General features: G+C 38.6%; 1 protein-coding gene across 4 annotated transcripts in view; it reads left to right on the top strand.

Annotated features, from left to right (window-relative positions):
* RALGAPA2 (Ral GTPase activating protein catalytic subunit alpha 2) overlaps nt 1-20,930 on the top strand; it is a 489,478-nt gene that overhangs the window by 252,332 nt on the left and 216,216 nt on the right. For all 4 annotated transcript variants that reach the window (XR_016314086.1, XM_089686528.1, XM_089686527.1 and 1 more), the window contains 7 exons: nt 6,211-6,339; nt 7,514-7,572; nt 8,930-9,038; nt 16,356-16,466; nt 17,372-17,440; nt 18,106-18,243; nt 20,153-20,336. Coding sequence is in view for 3 of the 4 variants with exons in the window: in XM_089686528.1 (XP_089542654.1) it covers nt 6,211-6,339; nt 7,514-7,572; nt 8,930-9,038; nt 16,356-16,466; nt 17,372-17,440; nt 18,106-18,243; nt 20,153-20,336 (799 nt within the window). In the remaining variant the exon portion in view is untranslated. The remainder of the gene's footprint in view (nt 1-6,210; nt 6,340-7,513; nt 7,573-8,929; nt 9,039-16,355; nt 16,467-17,371; nt 17,441-18,105; nt 18,244-20,152; nt 20,337-20,930) is intronic.

Below are 20,930 nucleotides of genomic sequence, written 5' to 3'. Positions count from 1 at the left end.
CACTCCCACCCCCTAACCACCCCGCACTTCTCTACAACATCAACTCCAAGACAAGAGACAAAAAGACTAGAAGAGTATTCCTATTTACAAAAGTCACCTCTTCAAACTTTCACCTTCGATCTAAACTCTTCCCATTTTTCCCATTTCACAAAATACTTCTCCATCCTATCCTCCTGCATATAGAATAGTTTCTCCATCCTACCAATCTGATCCACTCTATCTATCCAATCTTCTTCTTTTGGGGCCTCTACCTTACGCCAAAACTTGGGAATCAGACTTTTAGCAGCATTTAAATAGTACTATACACCTGTTTCTTTATATTTATTTACTGATAATTCTGTACTATGTAAAAGGCAGATACCATGGTCCAGACTAACATCTATTTCGGTAATCATCCTGATCTGATGTACTACATTTCTCCAGAATACTTGAATTTTTGGACATTCCCACCATATATGGTACATTGTGCCTATCTCTCCGCACCCCCGCCAGCACCAAGGTGATTTCTCCCCACACATCTTATGTTCTGTACTCGGTGTAATGTGCCATCTTATCAAACCTTTATAATTCATTTCCACCTCTTGTAAGCTTATATTCTCATGAATCAATCTATATATTTTTTTCTGTTTAACCTCTTTGATCTCCACCCCCAAATCCCTTTCACATTTTTCTTTATACATTAATTTTTTTTCTGTGTCTAACTCAGTGAGAATTTTATATATTTTAGCTGTGCCGTGTTTCCCAATTTCCTGTGATTCCAACAACCTCTCAAACAAATTCCAATCTTTTTTAGATCTCAAGGGCTTCGGAAGATTCCCAACAAAATATTTTAATTGAATATACCTCCACACATCTATCTTAGTGAAAATCTCTCCCTCTTCCTTTTCCAAATCCTTGAAAGATCTCAATTCTACCCCCTTCATTATATCTCTCAACTGGGCATCCTCCTTCTTAATCCATTTTCCTGAAATTTCCTCTTTACCTGGCGGAAAGAATTCTGAATTCCTCAATGGCATCAAGAAGGAATTATAATCCCACTTCATCTGTTTGTGCATTTTATCCCACACTCTCAAAACATTTAAAGTATGCACACTCGTGCTCTCTTTTAAACCTCTATACTGTGTTGGCACCCATATACTCTTACTTAAATTATTACCACTAAGTGAATTTTCAATTGTAACCCAACTTTTCCCTTTTAAATTATATGTCCAATCAAATATTTTAGCTAAAATTACTGCTTTATAGTATCTTTTAAAGTCTGGCACTCTCAATCCCCTTTTTTCTTTGTTTCTACTTAACACTTCATAGGATACTCTGGGTTTTTTGTTTCTCCATATATACCTTGTTATCATCTTTTTAATTAACTTAAGATATACCTCTGGAAGTTTGATAGGGACCATTTGGAATTTATACAGGATTTTGGGGACAATTACCATTTTTATCAAGTTTATATGTCCTAACCAGGACGGATTTCCTCTTCCTAATCTCTTTAATTCTTCTCTGATCTCATTTAACATTGCTATATAATTTAATTTATACAGGTTTTTATATGAAGAAGTGAGTTTTACCCCTAAATATTTTAGTTCTCTCTCTTTCCAAAGGGAAACTCCCTTTGTATCACCTGTTTTTCATTGTTTGGAAGATTTATATTTAGTATCTCTGTTTTAGTAGGGTTGAATTTTAGATTTGACAACTCCCCATAATTTTTCAATGTCCTCATTAAATTAGGGAGCGTTATCCTAGGATTTCCATCATAAAAGCGGCCACCTTATGTTCTATATTTCCTATCCATATTCACTTTATATCTAAATTTTTTCTTATTGTTGCCAACAGAGGCTCCAAAGACAAAACATACAACAATGGGGACAGTGGACAGCCCTGTCTTGTTCCATGTGTCATCTCAAAAGATTCAGACATCTCCCCATTCACCATAACCACTGCAGAGGGGTCCTTGTACAACTTTCCTATCCATACCCTCATTCTAGCTCCAACTCCCAGGGCCTCCAATGTTTCCATCATGCCTTCTCCGCATCAACTGAAAGCACCACCACCGGAGTCTTCCCCTTTCTACTTTTCTGAATGAGCAACAAAGATCTCAACCCGTTATCTCTGCCCTCTCGCCCCTGGACAAAACCCACCTGATCCCCATGTATCCACTCGGGCATTAAATCTTTCAGCCTGTTTGCTAAAATCTTTGCATATAGCTTCGTATCTGTATTCAATAACGATATTGGTCTATAGCTTGAGCACTGGGAGACATCTTTTCGTTCCTTATGAACAAGGACCACCTGAGCCTGCAGGGATTCCCGTCTCATTTCCATCTCTCCCCCGAAGGCATTAAAATAGGACTTCAATTTAGGTATTAACAACTCACTATATTTTTTATAATATCTAACAGTGTATCCATCTGGCCCTGGACTTTTACCCGTCATGGAGTTTTTCAATGCTGTCCTTATTTCTTCATATGTAATGTCAGACTCTAAGGAGTTCAGAAGTTCTTCATTTAATTTCGGTAGACCTGCATTTTTTAAGTATAACCTTCTTTTTTCAATAATTGCTGTTCCATCCTTCTTTATAGAGTCATGGGAGGCAATGTTATATAGTTTACTATAATAATCCTTGAATACCTTCGCAATATCTTTAGTTGAGTGAACCAGTTCTCCCTTGGGGTTTTTTATTTTATCTATATAGTTCCTAGTCTTCTTTTTCCTCAAAGCTCTCAAAAACTTTCCTGGTGTATCACCCCATCTATACCATTCACATATCACTTTATTAAAAACTCTCCTCTTCTCCTCTTCCATCATATTCTCTAATTCTTCTTTCTTTTTTTTACTTTCTGCGTTATCTCTTTTGTTATATTCTTTTTATGCATCTGTTCAAACTCAGCTAATTCCTTTAGGAGCCCACTAATTTTCTCTCTCCTTTCTCTTTTCTTTTTTGCCCCAATTGCGATAAGGATTCCTCTTATATACACCTTATGCGCCTCCCAAACTGTAGCCACCGATACATCTCCTGTCTCATTCTCTTCGAAGAATCTCCTAATCTCCTCCCCAATCCTCCGCTCAGTTTCTTGATCCAAAAGAAGGGCCTCATTCAACCTCCATTCCGAACCTCCCGGGGGACTCCTTCCCCATAACACTTTCACCATGACCGGAGCGTGATCCGAGAAGGATATTACCTCTATTGTTACTTTAACCAAAGATTCAATTAATCGGTGATCTATCAATACATGATCCAACCTAGAATACGTCTCATGGGCCTTTGAAAAAAAGATATAGTCTCTATCTTTCATGGGCATAATTCTCCAACTGTCCACCAATTGATATTCCCTTATCACTTTCCTCAATGATCTCAGGGACTTACTCCCCTCCCTTTGTACAGAAGAAGTTGTATCCAATTTTGGCTCCATACAAAATTTTAAATCTCCACCTACTATCAAATATCCCTTCCTGAAATCCATCAGTCTTCCTAAAACTCCTTTCAAGATTTTCTCCGGCTTCTTATTTGGGCAATAAATGCTAGCAACTGTGCATTCAATATCCTGTAGTTTACCTTTCAGGAATAAAAACCTCCCATCGGGATCAGTCTTTCTATCCTCCAGCTCAAACCTTATATTTTTTGCAAATCCTATGGCTACCCCCTTTGCTCTCTTTATTGGGGAATCTGCGTAATACCATTTTGGATAGTATCTCAAATTCAACTTAACATTTGATTCTAATTCAAAGTGCGTTTCCTGCAAGAAAACCACTGAAGCTGTTCTATGCTGTAATTCCTGCAATAATCCAAACCTTTTCCCTGGACAATTCAACCCATTTACATTATAAGTTATAAACCTTATCTCTTCCATCTTCCTTATATCTCTTTCTTTCTTTTCCTCTCTACCTTCTCCTCTCCTCTTCTCTCTCTGACTTTATTACTCCTTCCTTCATGCAGGGTGACAACCTTAATACCCTCCCCCCACATTCTGCTTTTTCATCTCTAATAGGGGTTTCAAAGATCTCCTTCTCCATATTGTCTCTGATGTTAAATCCGCAAAAATCTGTATGTTCATTTCTCCATATTTAATACTTGATCTTCCCTTAATCTTTTTCAAAATCTCTTCTTTATCTTCCTACTTCTGGAATTGGACAATTATATCTCTCGGTTTCTCTATTCCACTTCTTTGTTGAATGCTTCCTACTCTAAAAACACCTTCCAGGTTAACTACTTCTGTTTCTGGTCTGTCCATTATGGAGTTTATAATTTTACAGATAAGGCCTCATATTTCTTCCCCCTTTGCAAGCTCTGGAACTCCTCTCACCCTGAGATTATTTCTCCTATCTCTATTTTCTTGTACCTCCATCTTGTAAAGCAATTTTTTTTTATCTTTCCGGATACCTATTGTCCTTTTTTCTAAATCAGAGATATCTTGGGCGTGGTTTTTAACTCTGTCCTCCGTCTCCTCTACCCTCAATAACATCCACCCCAAGTCACTCCATATATTTACCAGTTCTTACTTTATTGTTTTTTCTAGGTTTTTAAACATATCTGCCATCTCCTTCTTATTCGGTACTTGTAATTCACTTTCCGGTTCTCTCATCTCCAAATTTTCTATTAGTTGTTGACTACTATATTTCGTTCGCAGGGAGGGCCTAGGGCTACCTTCCAAGCTCATTTCCAGTTCACTTTTTTCACCAACAACTTGAGACCTTTCTGGAGTCACATTTCCTTGAGATGTATATTTTTTGTTATCGTGCCCGTCCACTTTTCCGCTATATTCTCCTTCTAGTGCTGCTGATTTCTCCTTAACTCATTCAAAACTCCTCCAGGGAATCCCCCCTTCACATTTCTTCTTTTCCCTTCAAGCAAGCAGTCACTATTATGCAAATTTGGCCAGCCCAAGCTGCTCACACTCACCCTCTCTTTGCATTTTCTTCCATTGAGACAGCACAGGCCACCAGCAAAAAACTTCAAGCTTCTATTGCTCTCTTCAGGGGGATTCCTCTGGGCTTCTCCTCCGTCAGATCACTTCCCACTCCCTTGTGCTTAGGCTTCTTTCACCAGGGGAGCAGGCTGTCCGTATGCTGTATCACTCATGCACTGGGGGGGAGCGCACCGGCATCTTTCCTCTCACCTCGGACGCCGGCCGGCTTTACCCCTTCCCAGTACTCCTCCGCGGCTGACCACGTGGTCACGCCGCGTCTCCTCATCTTCCCAGCAGCCCCACTCTTCAGGCCGAACTTCCTCCTACGAGTCCCATCACAGCAGTCCTCCCTTTCTCCACCGCCCCCAGGGCCGCCGGCTCAGCTCCGGACCCAACCACACTCAAGTAGGTCTCTGGCACATTGGCTCTACCCCTGCAGGTATCCGAGGCGGTGCAGAGGCATCGGAGAGCACTCACACTGTGCTCACCTACACCGCCATGGCCAGGCTCCGCCCCCCCCTCTGTAAAACCATTCCTGTTTTGGGGGTTGTTTCTTTGTTGCCCATCTACAAGGTAGCTTTGCTTTTATCACCTCTTTAAAGCAAGTGTCGGAACTGGTTTCTTATCTCTCAAAGAAACCTTTCTGATTTTGCATAGGGACAAGGTGGTGTTGAGGTCCAAGATTTCCTACTTGATTAAGGTAGTTTTTGCCTTTCACCTCAACATAGAGATTGTTTTTTTATTCGTATCTTTGTCTGGTTCCAATTCACCAAAAGGAAGTTTTTCTACATTTTATGGATTTGGTTCAAGCTGTCAGAGTGTAGATCTCAGCCCCTACTTCTTTAATGAAGACTCATTCCTTTTTTGTCATTTGAGATGGACCCCGTGCATCAGCTTCTCATTCCACCATCTTTACATGACTCAGGCAGACCAACATCCAAGCTTATGGTCTTAAGAATCGAGGCACACTCTACTAGATCTGTGAGTGCCTCTTGGCCTTTTAGGCATTGAGGAACTGCTTCTCAGATTTTTAAAGCTGCTGCCTGGTCTTCTGTTTACATGTTTTCTAGGTTCTAAACACTGCAGCCTTACCGTGATGCCAGCTTCAGGAGTAAGGTCCTTCAGGTCCTGCAAAAATCCACTTTTGAAAGAGAGAAGCAATGCAGAGAAAAAGAACATTACAAGTCATAGTCTGCGTTAAAGCTACAATTAAATATAGCATGTTAATTAAACCTATACCACAATGAAGTAACGAATATATTTTCAGTTGCACTTGTGTTGATTTGACCTTGCCACCCCTTTTGCAGGCACCACGGCTGGAAGCTCAGATAATTCTTGGGTCACTTGTGTGCTTTCCAAACACTTACAAAGATCTCTCTTTATTGGAGGCTTCAGCTGGAGCAAATGATATTGTCATAGAAGACAAAGATATAAAGGTAAGGAAGGTATAACTTTTAGTCATTGAGTGAAGAGAGAAAAGAGAAGGTCTTGCTCCATATTTCAGTAATATGTAATTTTTCAATATAACAGTTATTTTGAAGTTCAAATGTAGTTTATTCAAAAGTATTCAAATAAAAGTATTCAAATAAAGTCAGTGAAAAGTAATGTAGTAGCTGATAACTGAAATATAGTTTACAAGCCTCAGCATAAAGTTCTTCCCAGACCCGCTGCTCTCTGTGTGAGAGTAAGACAGACCTTTCATTATGTTTTTTTTTTTTTTCGTTCAACCAGTGGGTTGAACAATAGAAGATGCCTCATTTCCCCCATCCACACATTTGCTGTGGTATTTTATTTTGACAGTTTGGAGCTTTCCCCATCATCAAAATGCTCTGATCAGTGTTGCGGACTACAGCACTGATTGCTCGGGAGCAACCTGACAGGCTGGTTATGCACAGGTCCCTGCTGTACTGGCCTAATTTCGATCCATGTATGGGGCAGCTTACTGGTCTCTCTACAGTGGTCTGACATGTCCCCTGCTGAGTCACCACTACATCTTCCACATCATACTGATTTCAAAGCTGTAGTGATGACTCAGCAGAGGGTGTGACCACTGATCTCACACAGAAAGCAAACAGTAAGACAACTATCACTTATTATTATACAGGATATATATATTTAACAGTTTTCTCATCGCATTACAATATAAACGTATTAAATTAAGCAAATCTGACATGATTTGAATATTTTTTTAGCTAAGCTACATTTAGCTTGCCATATCTGCTTGTTTTTTTTAGCTCTTCAGGTTTCACTAAAAAAATCGCTAATCTTCTCCAGCATTTGGATATTAGACTTCTTCATAGAAAAAGTGCTGTATATATAACATTTGTTGTTTTTACAAAGTGGAAAATGTTAAATGATTGGGTTTATATGATTCACAGTTGAGTGATTATCCCAATTAATGTTGGTCCAAGTTAGAATTTTATATATCTATCGCCCAAAAAAATCACGATTACCATGTTCACTGTCAGTCCCAAATGTGCTTAAATTGGTCAAAAGTATATAAGAGTGTACCTGTGTCATGTTTTAGAGTTTCTCTTAAATTGCCTTTTATATTATGGTAGATACATGTATAGTAGTAATTTTTTTTTTTTATTTTTCTCCTATCTTTAGAGTTTCTTAGTTAACAGCTTATTGAAGAATGCCAGAGAGGAGCCCATTGAAGCTGCTAGGTAAGAGATAACCTAAGAAAACCTCAGTTTTATTTTTGTAAATCGTCCTTTATGGCATACTTCGGGAATATAATATAAAAACATGGTCAATTCAAAGCTAAAAGGTAACACTGATCTTCAGACATATAGCCAACCAGCTGCACAGAGCACAGGCTTGCAAAAAAATACAGTTTGCAATTTTAAGTATACAATTTAGAAAGGCATACTGATGCTATAGTAAAATAAGCACAATTGAGGCCAATGGTGCAAATTTACAGGATTTGCACATAACATGAGGATGTACCAGGGCAGGTTTTAGGTCTCTGAAGGAATCCATTACAAAACTACAGTTGTGGTTAAACATCACATGAAACTGTTAAAGCTGCACTCCAGGATCCTGCTAAATTTTGTTTTCAAGATTCTCTCTGCTGGTACAAATAAAACGCTGCCAAATTTGAAAAGAAAAGGACTTGCTTTTTGAGATCTCTGTGAGTTTATAGCACTGCAACATCATAGCGCTCCACAGAAAGCTTCTCTGCTTCTGGGCACCAGGAGGAGGACTTGAGATATAGCCACACATCACCTCCTCAGGGGGAAAAAGAACTACATTTCACATAACACTAAGGGAAATGTATAACACAATGGGCGCATGTGCGGGCCGGAGCTGAGGTCTGTGGGTATGTGTGCAGACGCAGATAAATTGGGTGGATAAGACCGGTTGTCTGTGACCACTACGGTGAGTCATGCGTAATTAAGTCACCACTTGCCGTCTACAGTACTGCAGCGGGGAGGTTACAAGAACGGTGGCCGGGGGTAACAGAGATTATAATGGCCACTGGTCTTGTATAACAGAAATTAAGGGGACAATGCACTTTATCATACAAAAGGATGGCTTTAATAACCCCCAGATATCAGTGGAAACAAGAACAATTTCCTTAGGGCATAAGTGCACTTTTACAAGGATGCAATATTTGTGCCCAGAGTTCTGCTTTAATGGAAAAAATTAGTTTGGACATATTGTTCATGAACCGTTACTAAAACTGCTTAAAGAGACTGGATCAACAGTGGAACAGTTACCCATAGTAGTGAATCAGACTTTATCTTTTAAATTAAAGATTGATTGTGATCAGTAACTGCTGTAAGTTCTCTTAATTTTTTTAAAATCTGCCCTTGTTGGTAAATTTATTTACATATGTGCTGATGTTTGTTTAAATCGCTTCACTTGCAGTTCCTAATTGTTGATTCACTGTGTTCATTATTATAATGTGACTCCTTTTAGAGATTCTTTGTTTTTTGATGTTTCCAATGTTCCATTAATGCATTCTTCTCTTGTTCTTGCTGTCATTGTGTTTCTTACACTTACACTGTTGTGTTTAAGGTGCATTGCAATCTGCTGTCTTGGAGTTTGGATCTGTGAAGAGCTAGTAGAGCACACCAATCACCCTCAGGTTATAGAGGCCATTAATGTCATTGGCGTAACACTAAAGGTATTGTTTATATTTTCTTCAAGAAGTGCGATGTACTGCACACATTTCATTTCTCAATTTCTGCTGTGAGCTTGTTTTGCCTTGGCCTGTGCTGAGACCTTTTATTTAATGGATGGATGTGTCTAGTGCAGGAGAACAGGACTTGACACACAGCCCGTAGCTAGTGAAGTGCCTGACAATCCTACAGAACTAGACAAGTGCAGTATATACTGTTCTTCTTTTCAGAAATCATCTTCAGTATGGGCTGGTGATAAAATGAATGATGAACAATGAATTGTATACAATATTTTGCCAATCTAACTTGTAGTTGAGTTAGCTGCAGATCATATGTAATCTATCATGTCAGATTTTTTTTTTTTTTTTTGGTAATTGTGTCGGATAGGGTGATTTCTCTTCACTTCATGTCCTGTAAATACAACAGGTTGTGGGAGAAAATCTTTTTTTTTTAAATGATGTTTATCTGTTGGAAGATTTCTCCTTTTATTTCTGTTCTGGTGACATCTCAAAATTTTGGATTTCCCATCGCTTTCTGACTTGTTGGCACTGGTCACCAGGACAAATAGAGATAGGGAATTTCACTTTCCAGAGCACAGACTGCAATAAAGACTGTAATTAGTTTTACAAATGAGCCTTCAAGAGTAAATTATGGAAGATGTTTGTTGCTGTGGGCAACATCTTCACTATTACAACAGTCGTTTGTCTTCTGTTGAAGTAAAAGTAAACATTGATGATACAATTTAAAGATGGGCACTCTTTCTCTTGTGATAGAGGTTTTGTAGATGGCCCTTTCCTTTGAAATCTTGGAAACATTGTTGACCTTAGTTACACACATGTGACTGTGTGATTAGACTACTAACTGTATTCATGATTAATGTAAAAGAGGTAGTAACAACTATCACTTATCTACATGAAAATGAGTAGTTAGATCAAATTCTCTAGTAGTTGAAGGGAAACCTAAGTTTGGGTTTCTGTAGAGCCATACTGCATGTTTAATATCTAATGCACTATTAAATTAATGATTGTGGGCTGGAGATTGTGATTCGAGTGTTTGTATTACCAATACCACAAACCTAATATCTAGTAAATGCTTAAATTAATGATTGCAGGCTGAGGCATTACTCACACTAGGTGGGAGAGGAATAACCAAGTATTACAAGCCGTTCCCTTTTGTTCTCTTGTTTTGATTGAAGATTCTGTATCACATGTGTACTTGTAGCAGTTAGCTAATGAGCTCAAATGAATGTACAAGAGGCTCCATTTAACATGACACAATATGTGGTCGAATCATATTGTTTACCACTGAAGTGCATGTTACATTTGCAAGATATGAACTCATTTTACCATTGATATTTTGTATTAGCATACTGCACTGTTGGATCCTTGGGTTTAGTTTCTGCCAGAATCTGTAGTTTCCTTCGTAGTCCAAAAGCATGTAAATTGGTTTATGAGCAAATGAGCCATTCGGGGGATGTATGTAAAGGATGATGTGCTTATGATACTACTAGATTAGATTGTTTATGCCTCTAAGAGAAGGACAGACATGCATGGTAAACAGGTACTCTGTAAACTGCTTCATAATGTGTTGGCGGGGGAAATCCCACTAAAACCAACTAATTGACAATCGGGAATAAATGCTCTTTACTTTGCTGACCAGTTGCAAGAATATCCCACTTACAGTGTTGGTCAGAATGCCACTCTTACAGGCATCTAGAAATATCATTGATGCCATGCAGCAAGCTCTGCCAAGTGGAGTTGGCCCCAGAAATATGCAGGCATTATCAAATGGGAGGTCAGTCAGCCACAGGTCAGAGAATCCCTGGCAACCCCTGCAGGAAGCTAATGTTGAGCAGAACCCTGGTCAAGAATGGCGGCATCAGCATCACATATGCTGCTCCTTCTGCTCAGGAAGAAATTTAGAAAAGTATGCACCCATGGTATAGAAGGATATACCTTACAGTGTCTGAGAGCCTTAGTCTGGTCATACAGGTTGTATCCTCAATGTGTAATCTCTGCATAATCTCCGTTAGATCTTCACAAAACTATAGTAATGTGAGGCGCTACCTAAGCAATGCATTCAAATTGTGTCCAAAGCAAAAGTCCTTTGCACTAAGCCGTTGTTGGTAGATCTATAGGCGTTTGTACAATCCGATTGTAATAATTATGGGGTGAGCTTTGTTTCCATGTCTGTAATGTAGCAGTGGGAAGCGGAATGCTGATCTCTGTTGAATAGATAGGTTCTTGGGAAATGTTTGTTTTCTGTTAATTCATATGCATTATGTAAATACCAAAGACAGTTCACACTTACAGACTCCCTCTGGTGCGTGATGGGCAGGATAAGGCATAATTCATTACATGCAGAACTTTAAAGAAACAATTAAGCTTAATGACTAGGCAATAGGACATGTCGTTTTACTGTGAAAATGCCTGCTCCAATCAGTTATTCTTCTTACTTTTTAAAAAACCTATGCCAGGCTAATTAAAACCAATATCTGATATGCTATTCTTGCAATTGCATTGTGGTTGTGTCTTCTTTTCCAAGGAAAAGGACATAAAGGGCTGTCATGTGTTTTATAAGGCATAGTTTTCATTCTGTTTATGATATTGTTTTTCTGCTTTGCAGCTGCCCTGATTTTACAGGCCTTATTGTGCACTGCTCTTTGCTGGCCTCACAGTGTTGCTAATTTCAGCACCATGGACAGTTACTGCCATATCTCCACTGCTTTTCTTTCTGTGCAGATTAAAGCGAAGTTCTACTCACTCTGTAAAAAAAATAAAAGTCAGCAGCTACAAAAACTGTCCCACGATCCCGCGTTGCCCCTGCCGCAGCCCATTTCACCGGCTGTCCTGTATTCCAGGAGACCGGCATCTTCCGTGTGGGCACCCAGCTGTGCCAGCTTGTGGCTTCACAGCCAGGTGCCCACTGTGCATGCGTGAGCAGCGCTGCACTTCCTGAATGACCCCTTCATCTTCTGGAATTTATCACGTGTCCCACAAGACTTCGGGGAGGGAGGGTAGGAGGACAACTTCCATTTCCGATCGCCTAGGCGATCGCAGTGGGAGCGGGTACCTGTCGAATTCGGGTACCCCCCCATTAAGAATTGTCACCTTTGGGGAGCGGGGAACTTATCTTTAAAGCAGAACTTCCCCTTTTGGGTGGAACTCCGCTTTAACCACTTGCCCTTCAGAGGATTTACCCCTCTTCCTGACCAGGCCATATTTTTAATATGGCGCTGCATTACTTTAACTGACAATTGCGGGGTCATGCAACGCTGTACATAAATTACATTTATGTCCTTTTTTTCCCCAGAAATAGAGTTTTCTTTCGGTGGTATTTGATCACCTCTGCGATTTTTTTATTTTTTTTTTTGTGCTATAAACAAAAAACAATATTTTTGACTTTTTGCTATTAAACATGTCCAATAAAAAAATGTTAACAATTAAATTTCGTCATAAATTTAGGCCAAAATAAATTCTGCTACATGTCTTTGCTAAAAAAAAAATCCCAAAACGTGTAAATTAATTGGTTTACGTGAAAGTTATAGTGTCTACAAATGGTGGTATATATACTGTAATTTTTTTTATTTTTTTATACTAGTAATGGCGGCAATCAGTGACTTATAGCAGGAATGCGGCAGGCATTCTGACACTGGGTGGGAACTGACTAACTGCCACTGACATCCCCAGTGACACTAATACAATGATCAATGCTAATAAAAAGCACCAACACTGTACTAATGACACTGAGCAGAAAGGGGTTAACTTTCAGGCAATCAAAAAACTGTGTGCTGTGTGTGTTTTCTTGTGTGTGCTGTTTTACCTTGGGGACATGCTTTTTTGTATTCCTCTGCTGTGCAGAGAAATACAAAACAGCATGTCCTTGCTGGCAGGAGAGAAAGCTGTGTTGTTTACACACAGGTCTCTCCCCTGTCAGCTTTGCATGGCGATCGCTGGGTGCCGGCGGGGAATCTCCGGCCAGGTGATAAACATGCCTAGCCGCCAATGGTGGCATGGATAGGGCGGTGTGCACTCCCTACCCAGAAATGCAAATCACGTATATATATATGTGATTTTGCGCAGCCCTTGCACCCCGTAGCAGTACTTCTACTATAGGTTGGCGGGGAAGCGGTTGAATACAGATGTTGCTTGCACTGTACCCAGTTTAGGTTCCATAACATAACTTGTTAATATATACAAAAGCTTGACTGTCAGTCTTATTGAACAAGGTAGTGCACAAAACAGTGATGGTCTGTAATGTGCAGTGATCCTTAGCAACAACATGATTCATTTTTCAGTCAGCTTAAAGCAGGCAGTAGAACAGGGTTGCTGATTTATTTTTACTGGCTATTGTGTTCACATTTTTTTTTATTATTAAATAACCTAGTGAGCAGACAATTTTTATTATTTTATTTTATTATTTTTATTTTTATTTATTTCAGGTACTTTTATAGCGCCGTCCATTTACGCAGCACTTTACATACATATATTGTACATTCACATCAGTCCCTAACCCTCAAAGGGCGTACAATCTTAGTTCCCTAACTCACATTCATACATGCACATATTAGGGTCAATTAAGACAGGAACCAATTAACCTACCAGCATGTCTTTGAAGTGTGGGAGGAAACCGGAGTACCAGGAGAAGCCCACGCAAGCACAGGGAGAACATGCAAACTCCAGGGAGGTGCTGACATGCTTGAGATTCGAACTAGTGACCCTAGTACTGCCAGGCAGAAGTGCTAACCATTAAGGCACTGTGATCTTAATGAGACATAAATGCTTAACCGTTTCAGTACCAGGCAATTTTACACCTTCCTGCCCAGGCCATTTTTCAGGTTTCAGCGCTCTCACACTTTGAATGACAATTGCGCGGTTATACAACACTGTACCCAAACTAAAATTTTATCATTTTCTTCACACAACTAGAGCTTTCTTTTGGTGGTATTTAATCACCGCTGGGATTTTTATTTTTTGCTAAATTAACAAAAAAAGACCAAAAATTTTGAAAAAAAAACACATTTTTCTTTGTTTCTGTTATAAAAGTTTACAAATAAATAATTGTTCTTCATAAATTTAGGCCGAGATGTATTCTGCTACATGTCTTTGGTGAAAATAACCCAAATTAGGATGTATTTTTTAGTTTGTAGGAAAGTTATAGAGTTCACAAACTATGGTATAGATCTGAATATTGATCAATCCTGAAGTACTAACGGCCAATCTAATTTCTTGAGGTCCAAGAATGTCAGAATAGTACAGATATCCCCAAATGACCCCTTTTTGCAGAGTAGACAGTCCGACGTACTTCATAAGAGGCATGGCGAGTTTTTTGAAGTTGTATTTTTTTGTCATAATTTTTCCGAAAATGAAAAAATGAAAAAAATTATTTTCACTATTTTTTTTTTTACATGCTGTCACCAGTGCAGTACAGCATCATCATATAACTGGCATGGCGGTGAACAGGGACACTGACTGGTGACAGTATGAAAAAAAATATATATATATTTTTTTATTTTTTTTTATTTTTTTATTATATTTAATTTTTTATTACATTTTTTTTTTTTTAAGATTTTTTTTCATATTTTACTATGACCAAAATAGTACAATGTTACCATAGTAACATTGTACTACTTTGGGAAAGTGGTCAGTATTTTTTTTTTTTTTTTTTTTACACAATTTGCTTATAGCAAAGAATTACTTTGCTATAAGCAAGCATTTAGCTGAATGAAATCGATTCATTCAGCTTTTTTTTTTTTTTTTTTTTTTTTTTTGTGCTTAGCTGTGATTTGGTCACAGCTAATCACATGACATGTGCATGTGATTAGCTGTGACCATTCACAGCTAGGCACTAGTATACAATGGATGGCATCATGAATGAAGCCATTCATGTATACAACTGTCATGTGACCTGCTGTGATTGGTCACAGCAGGTCACATGGTACCAGCAACGGGAGCCGGTACTCGGATCTGTCATCGGCCGCGTCCGAGGTGCACGGCCGCCGACAGATCGCACTGCTGCGCCACTCTGCACTAGCGCAAACGGCGCATGTGCGGGAGCACGCCAAATGGCGTGCACCTGGAATGGAGGAGCACATCTGAAGCCGCCAAACGGCCATTGGCCGGGCGGCTAATGGTTAAAGTGACCTTGAACCCAAAAGCAAACATTTATTATATTGCTGCTTACCAATTCCTAGATGAGATGGCTGCATTCATTTTCTCTTTTAGGCCTACTTTCCTTTACTTTCATCTGGTAATCCAGCCAGTAAGCCTGTTGATTTTCAACATAACATGCTCTCCTGCATATGTAGCAGTTAGAGTATTGAGACAAACCATTTACCATCGACCAGGTACTTACAATGATCATACAAAACCTTTATCCCAAAAAAAAAAAAACTGTTGTAACTGCTTGCACACCTGCAGTGTGAGCTAGAGTTTAGCTTCAGTTTATTAGTGTATCTAAATCCGCTAGTACATCTAACAGTGCTGCTATCCAAAGGTGCCCCTGTGCTCATTAATCCAGAGTGGGGGCTCTCTAGTACAAGAGGTGTGTTAGGCCCCTTTCACATATGCAGACCCTTTGTCTGTTTTTCATCCATCTGTTGATGGATGAAAAACCAACATCAATGCATCTCTATGGCAAAATGGATGTAAACGGATAATCATCCATTTACATCTGTTTAAAAAAAAAAACAGCGGACACAAAGGGTGTAAACAGACAAATGGTCTGTTTTTGCATTGGCAGTGGATGTAAAAAAAACTAATGGAAAACTGATGTAATATGTATGAAAAACTGATGTAAGCTTCATCCGTTTTTATTTCTTTAAATAAATGTAACTGAACTGATGAAATGAAACAAGCCCGTCTGAAAGGGGCCTAAGAGGGGCCTAACTGGCAAGATTACAAGTGAAAACAGAGAACAAAAGACTAAAAAAGAAAACTAATGCAGCTATTCTAAGGACTGGTAAGCTGTGATGTATTAAAGTGTTTTGCGTGTAATGCTGCTGCTTTAAATGTAACAATACCTTATGTATGAAAGTGCAGATATATACTCTACATTACTATTATTATTACTTCGAGTTTATATAGCGCCAAAGGGTTTGCTCAGCGCTGTACAATAGAGGGGGGGACAATACATGGCACAGTACAACAACAACAAACAACGTACGAGGGGTAAGAGGGCCCTACTCTTTCGAGCTTACAATCTAGGAGATACATAACTATAATTTAAAGAATACTTGTCTAGTGGGAAAGCAACTTTGTTCCCAAATGAAGTGCTTTTGAAATCACCAAATATAAACCAATTTATATTGTTTTGCCTTGCAGTTCTCTAATAAAACAGTTGCGCAGGTGGCCTGTGATGTCCTTCAGCTGCTGGTTTCATATTGGCGAGAGCTCCAGAATCCTGAGTTACCTCTCTCCAGAAAGATCACTGAGGTAGGATTTTTCTGAGTAATCCTCTACCACTGACATTTCAGATGAGTCTATAAATGTCAAGGGACCTACAGTAAGATATCTATGGACATGTTGATAATGTGTTGTGTACAAGTGACCAGTTCCTCATAGGATCCAGAGATAAACAGGAGTCACCTCTGGGTTGTTAAATCCATATGTACCAACATTTACTGCAACTCATGCACAGGGGATCACAGATAATTATCAGATCCTGCTTTTAATGTAAATTCTAAAAATTACTACTTCACCAAGTTCTGTGTCTGGTCTGCTTATTGCATTTCTCCATGGAGCTGCTTGATCATACCCTTAGGACTATTATGCTACATGCTGTAATTCTATTAAAATAACATAAATGCCAGTCATATATTTAATGCCCTTTATGTGTTAAATGTTAGAGTGTATTAAATTCAGGTTTTAGCCACCACAGTGTTCACTGCAATTTTCATACATACAGCCCATTTGGGCAAATTTGACCAATCACTCGCATTTTTTTCAATTATACTATACAGTGGCAGAGTTAACTGATTACATCATGTGCAAAGCAGATACAGTTATACTAAAGTGTGACTACAGTTTTATTTTATTCAATAAGACTGGTATTATATTACATGCTAGTTTGGAAAGAATATTTAAAGTTAAAAACAGTTTTATGTGTTTGAGATTTGTAGCACAGTAAAGCCTCATTCTGTCAGATATCCTAAAAATAAGGGAATAGTGGGCAGAGCCACACAGATAATTTTTTCCCCTTTGCCTTTCTTTGCTACACACTGGTTAATTTGGAGGGCTTTTGGTTACTTTTGGCTCAGCTCAGATTAGATTATTTCCCCTTTGAGGTTGTAGCATACAGTCATCTTTATATTGAGTAACGGTTGGATCTCTTCTTTTAGATTCTTGTGGCTACGATTTCCTTCCTTTTGCCAAGTGCAGAAAATTCCTCAGTGGAGGCAGATAAAAAGGTATATTTTATAACCACAAAGTCATATTTTCTCAGAGACACTTAAAATATCTGGGGATTAAAAACATCTGCATTTGAAGAGAAAAGACATAAAAATTTCCCAGTACTTACCTCGCCAGTCAGAAGAAAGTTAGATGAAAAGGTCTTCCATGTGCAGCTCCTTGCCATTTACTGTTTCTTCCTGTACTTGTTAGCGATCTCACCGATCACTAAGGATGCACCCCAGCATTAGCATGGAACTTTAAAGTTCCAAGGTGGGCAGGAACAGAGCTAAGAACTATGTCAGCAAGATTTTATTGATGAGTACGCAAGAGATATAAGAAGCCTCTAGTTGACTCCACTCTCCCAAGCTTCACCTGTAACCCTTTTAAGTGATCTTGTATTTTAATTACTTGTGGTTAACTTCATGTAAACATACCAGGGGCTATTTTCCTAAATGACCCTTACCCAAGGACCTGGGACCCAAACAAGATTTATGCGATCTGATTCCAGTATACATCAATAAAGGATTGCTCTTTGCATTCTCAATGAAATGGCAAAATAAATCTGTGAAATAGTACTGTTATAAACTGTCAGCGATAATACACAATTCAATTCTAAAGTGACTGCCCAGCTGTGTAACTGCTTTGTTTGTTATAAAATTCAACCATCTTTGTCCCCCTTCAGTTTATAGTGTCCCTTCTGTTGTGCCTGTTAGACTGGTGCATGGCCCTTCCCCTGCAAACATTGCTTGAGCCAATATCTACATTCCCCCTTGAGGAGCCACATCAACCTAAACCATCCCTCCTTGACTACATTTACAGAGTAAGTATGATATGTGTGTGCATTTAATGTTATCTTTATTCTGTTGTTATGATCCCATCAGCACGTGAGTCGTCTTTCTATAAACTGGCACATTGTTAACCTGGGGCCTTCAATCTAGTGGTTAGGTCACTCTACACCTCATTGATTGTTAGGGTCAAGTAGAGGTTTGTGGTGTTGATTTGATGTGTGATTTCTTTACTGCCAGAATTAGTTCAGTAAGGCAGTCTCACTCATGACATTTTTTTATCCAAAGAAGTGTAGCAAGAGAAGATTTTTAATCATAGTGCTTTTTGTTTTTATTTCATTTTCCTGTTTTGTTAGTTGCTGGTGCTCTTTTTTTTCTTTTTTTTTTTTTCTTTTCTTTTTTTATTTAACTGTAAAATTAGAGAAACGGGCTTTGCAAAACCATCTGTCTTAAACTATAATTAAAGGCATACCTTATTTTTTTAGTTTTGGATAGGGTGAAAAGGGATTAGAGCAACGTCCGGATTGTATTGTTGTCTGGGCCTTGTTAGGGAGAATCACCCTTTCTTTGTGTCCTTTTTTCCATTATCATCAAGAATGAAAAGGAATGCAGGAGCCCTGCATTGCACCCGCAATCAGCTGATTGCGGGTGCAATGCTTTACAGGGTCCTTAAATAACATTATAAATTTTACCTGCAAAAAAAGTGTTTTTTTTTTTGTTTTGTTTTGTTTTTTAAGTGAACCTATTCTTTAAGCTCATTACACATAGTTGTAACAATGGTTATGTAAGAAAGCATTTTTTTCTTTGCAGTACTGGATTGTTGGCTCAGGTTCACTTGCAAGGGCTCATTCACACCTGTGCCTGGTAGTAACATGCTGTAAAAATGAGTGTTACTGCAACACATCAACACATGAAACGCAGTGTGATACATTGCATTGTTATTTGTTCACATAGCACACTACTGTACACAATTGTGAACCATCTGTGTGCTGCATTTAAAAAAGCCACGTGTCTGTTTTATACATGTTGTGGTGTATTGGCAACCTATTCAAAGTGAATAGTAGACTCAGCGCAATGGGGCCGATGTCCGGAATCTTTGTAGAGTGTTGTAAAATGTATCTATGTTATATAAATAACAGACAAATGAGAGACAAATGCCATCTGATATATGCTTATTAGGATTGTTGAGAAAATCGTTTAGCAATCATAATGATATGTTTGGATTGCCAATGTTTATATTTAATATTTATGGTACTTTTAAATGGATCCTGTGCAAAGTGAAATAAGAAAGTTTCTATTGTTGATCTCCTTTCTAAAATGCTAGTCACCTGGCTGTCTTTGGTTTTAACAGTCAGACTCAGGACATGGACACAATTGAAGCAGGAGAGATGGGAAAACTACTGATCTGCACACTGGATCAGTGATGCCATGACAGTCAGGCAACTAGAATTTTCTAAAGATTAATGTAATTTCTGTCTATTTCTGGTTTCCTTTATATAAATATTCTACTTGAAATGTTTTAAATTTGGTCTGTTAGGCCCCATTCATACTATGATGCGTGCTGCCAGGCATTACACATGCACAAGGTTTTGTTTTTTTTTGTCACTTTTCATGCATGGAGAAGGCCATTCATTTCATCTGGCTGCCCTATGCAGGGTAAATGCAGCAAAGTAGCTCACGCACCTTTTGGAGTTTTGTTGCGTTTTTCATGTGCTTTTTGCATTGTGAACATGTGTGTGCTCTCCATGCTTGAGGCACTATTAACAGTGAATTGCAACTGCCAGCGTGATGTATATTTGTGTGTTTAATAAACATGCAAAAATTGCATGAATTTGTGCATGGTCACAAAATGCTATAGTGTGAATGCAGCCTCAAAAATTACTATTATTATTGTTCTCTGTATTATAGTATACCTTAATTTTTTTTTAATGTTTTTTCTTTCAGGTTCTACATTGTTGTGTGTGTGGCTCCAACACATACACTCAACAAAGCCAGTATATTTTAAGTCTGGCTGATCTCTCCTCTATAGACTATGACCCATTTCTACCTTTAGGGAATGTAAAAAATTCTGAGCCTCCGCCTTCATATAACTCCTCTGATTTCAGCAATCTCCTCACTGTGGCAGAAGGTAAGCAATACATCTGCATTAGTCACCATTTCTTTCCCCATATTCCCGACAAATAAATGTTCTAAAACTAGAGATGAGAGTGTACTATTGCATGTGTACAGCTCCTCTTGTAATGATGAAACAACGTATACCAAGAAACCTCCCAGAAGGTCAATTGTATAATCTATGAGGGACATCCAAATTTCCTTTCTTGACATTTTTCATGGAAAACTGCTTTCTCAGGAGGATGAAGGGATCGTTACAGTAGTTTCTAAATGTATACAAGCATAAATATTAGCACAGCATGGCAAGAAAAAAAAAACTTAAAACATAATAACACATATATATTTATGTGATTAGCAGTGTCTTATTTGCTAAAATTTTGTCAGCCATAGATGAGGCAAGTCAAAAGCATCACAAAGATGTATCGGCTTACCTGGTCAAGTGTGGGAATGCACTCTAGTAAACATTTATCCTGGCTAGGCCAAGAAAAACTTTCTAAAGTGGATGTTATCCCAAGATTTCTCTACCTATTCCAAAGGATCCCATTAAAAGTTCCTGAGTCCTATATACGAAAGCTTCTGCAGATATTCTCTGGCTTTCTTTGGCACAACA

This window comes from Staurois parvus, unplaced genomic scaffold (genome assembly GCF_062004578.1).
Source record: "Staurois parvus isolate SC_StPar_1 unplaced genomic scaffold, SC_StPar_1.0 ptg000401l, whole genome shotgun sequence".
In the NCBI taxonomy this organism is placed as follows: domain Eukaryota; kingdom Metazoa; phylum Chordata; class Amphibia; order Anura; family Ranidae; genus Staurois; species Staurois parvus.
Note: the sequence above shows the minus strand (reverse complement) of the source record. Positions and strands in the feature narration are given on the sequence as shown.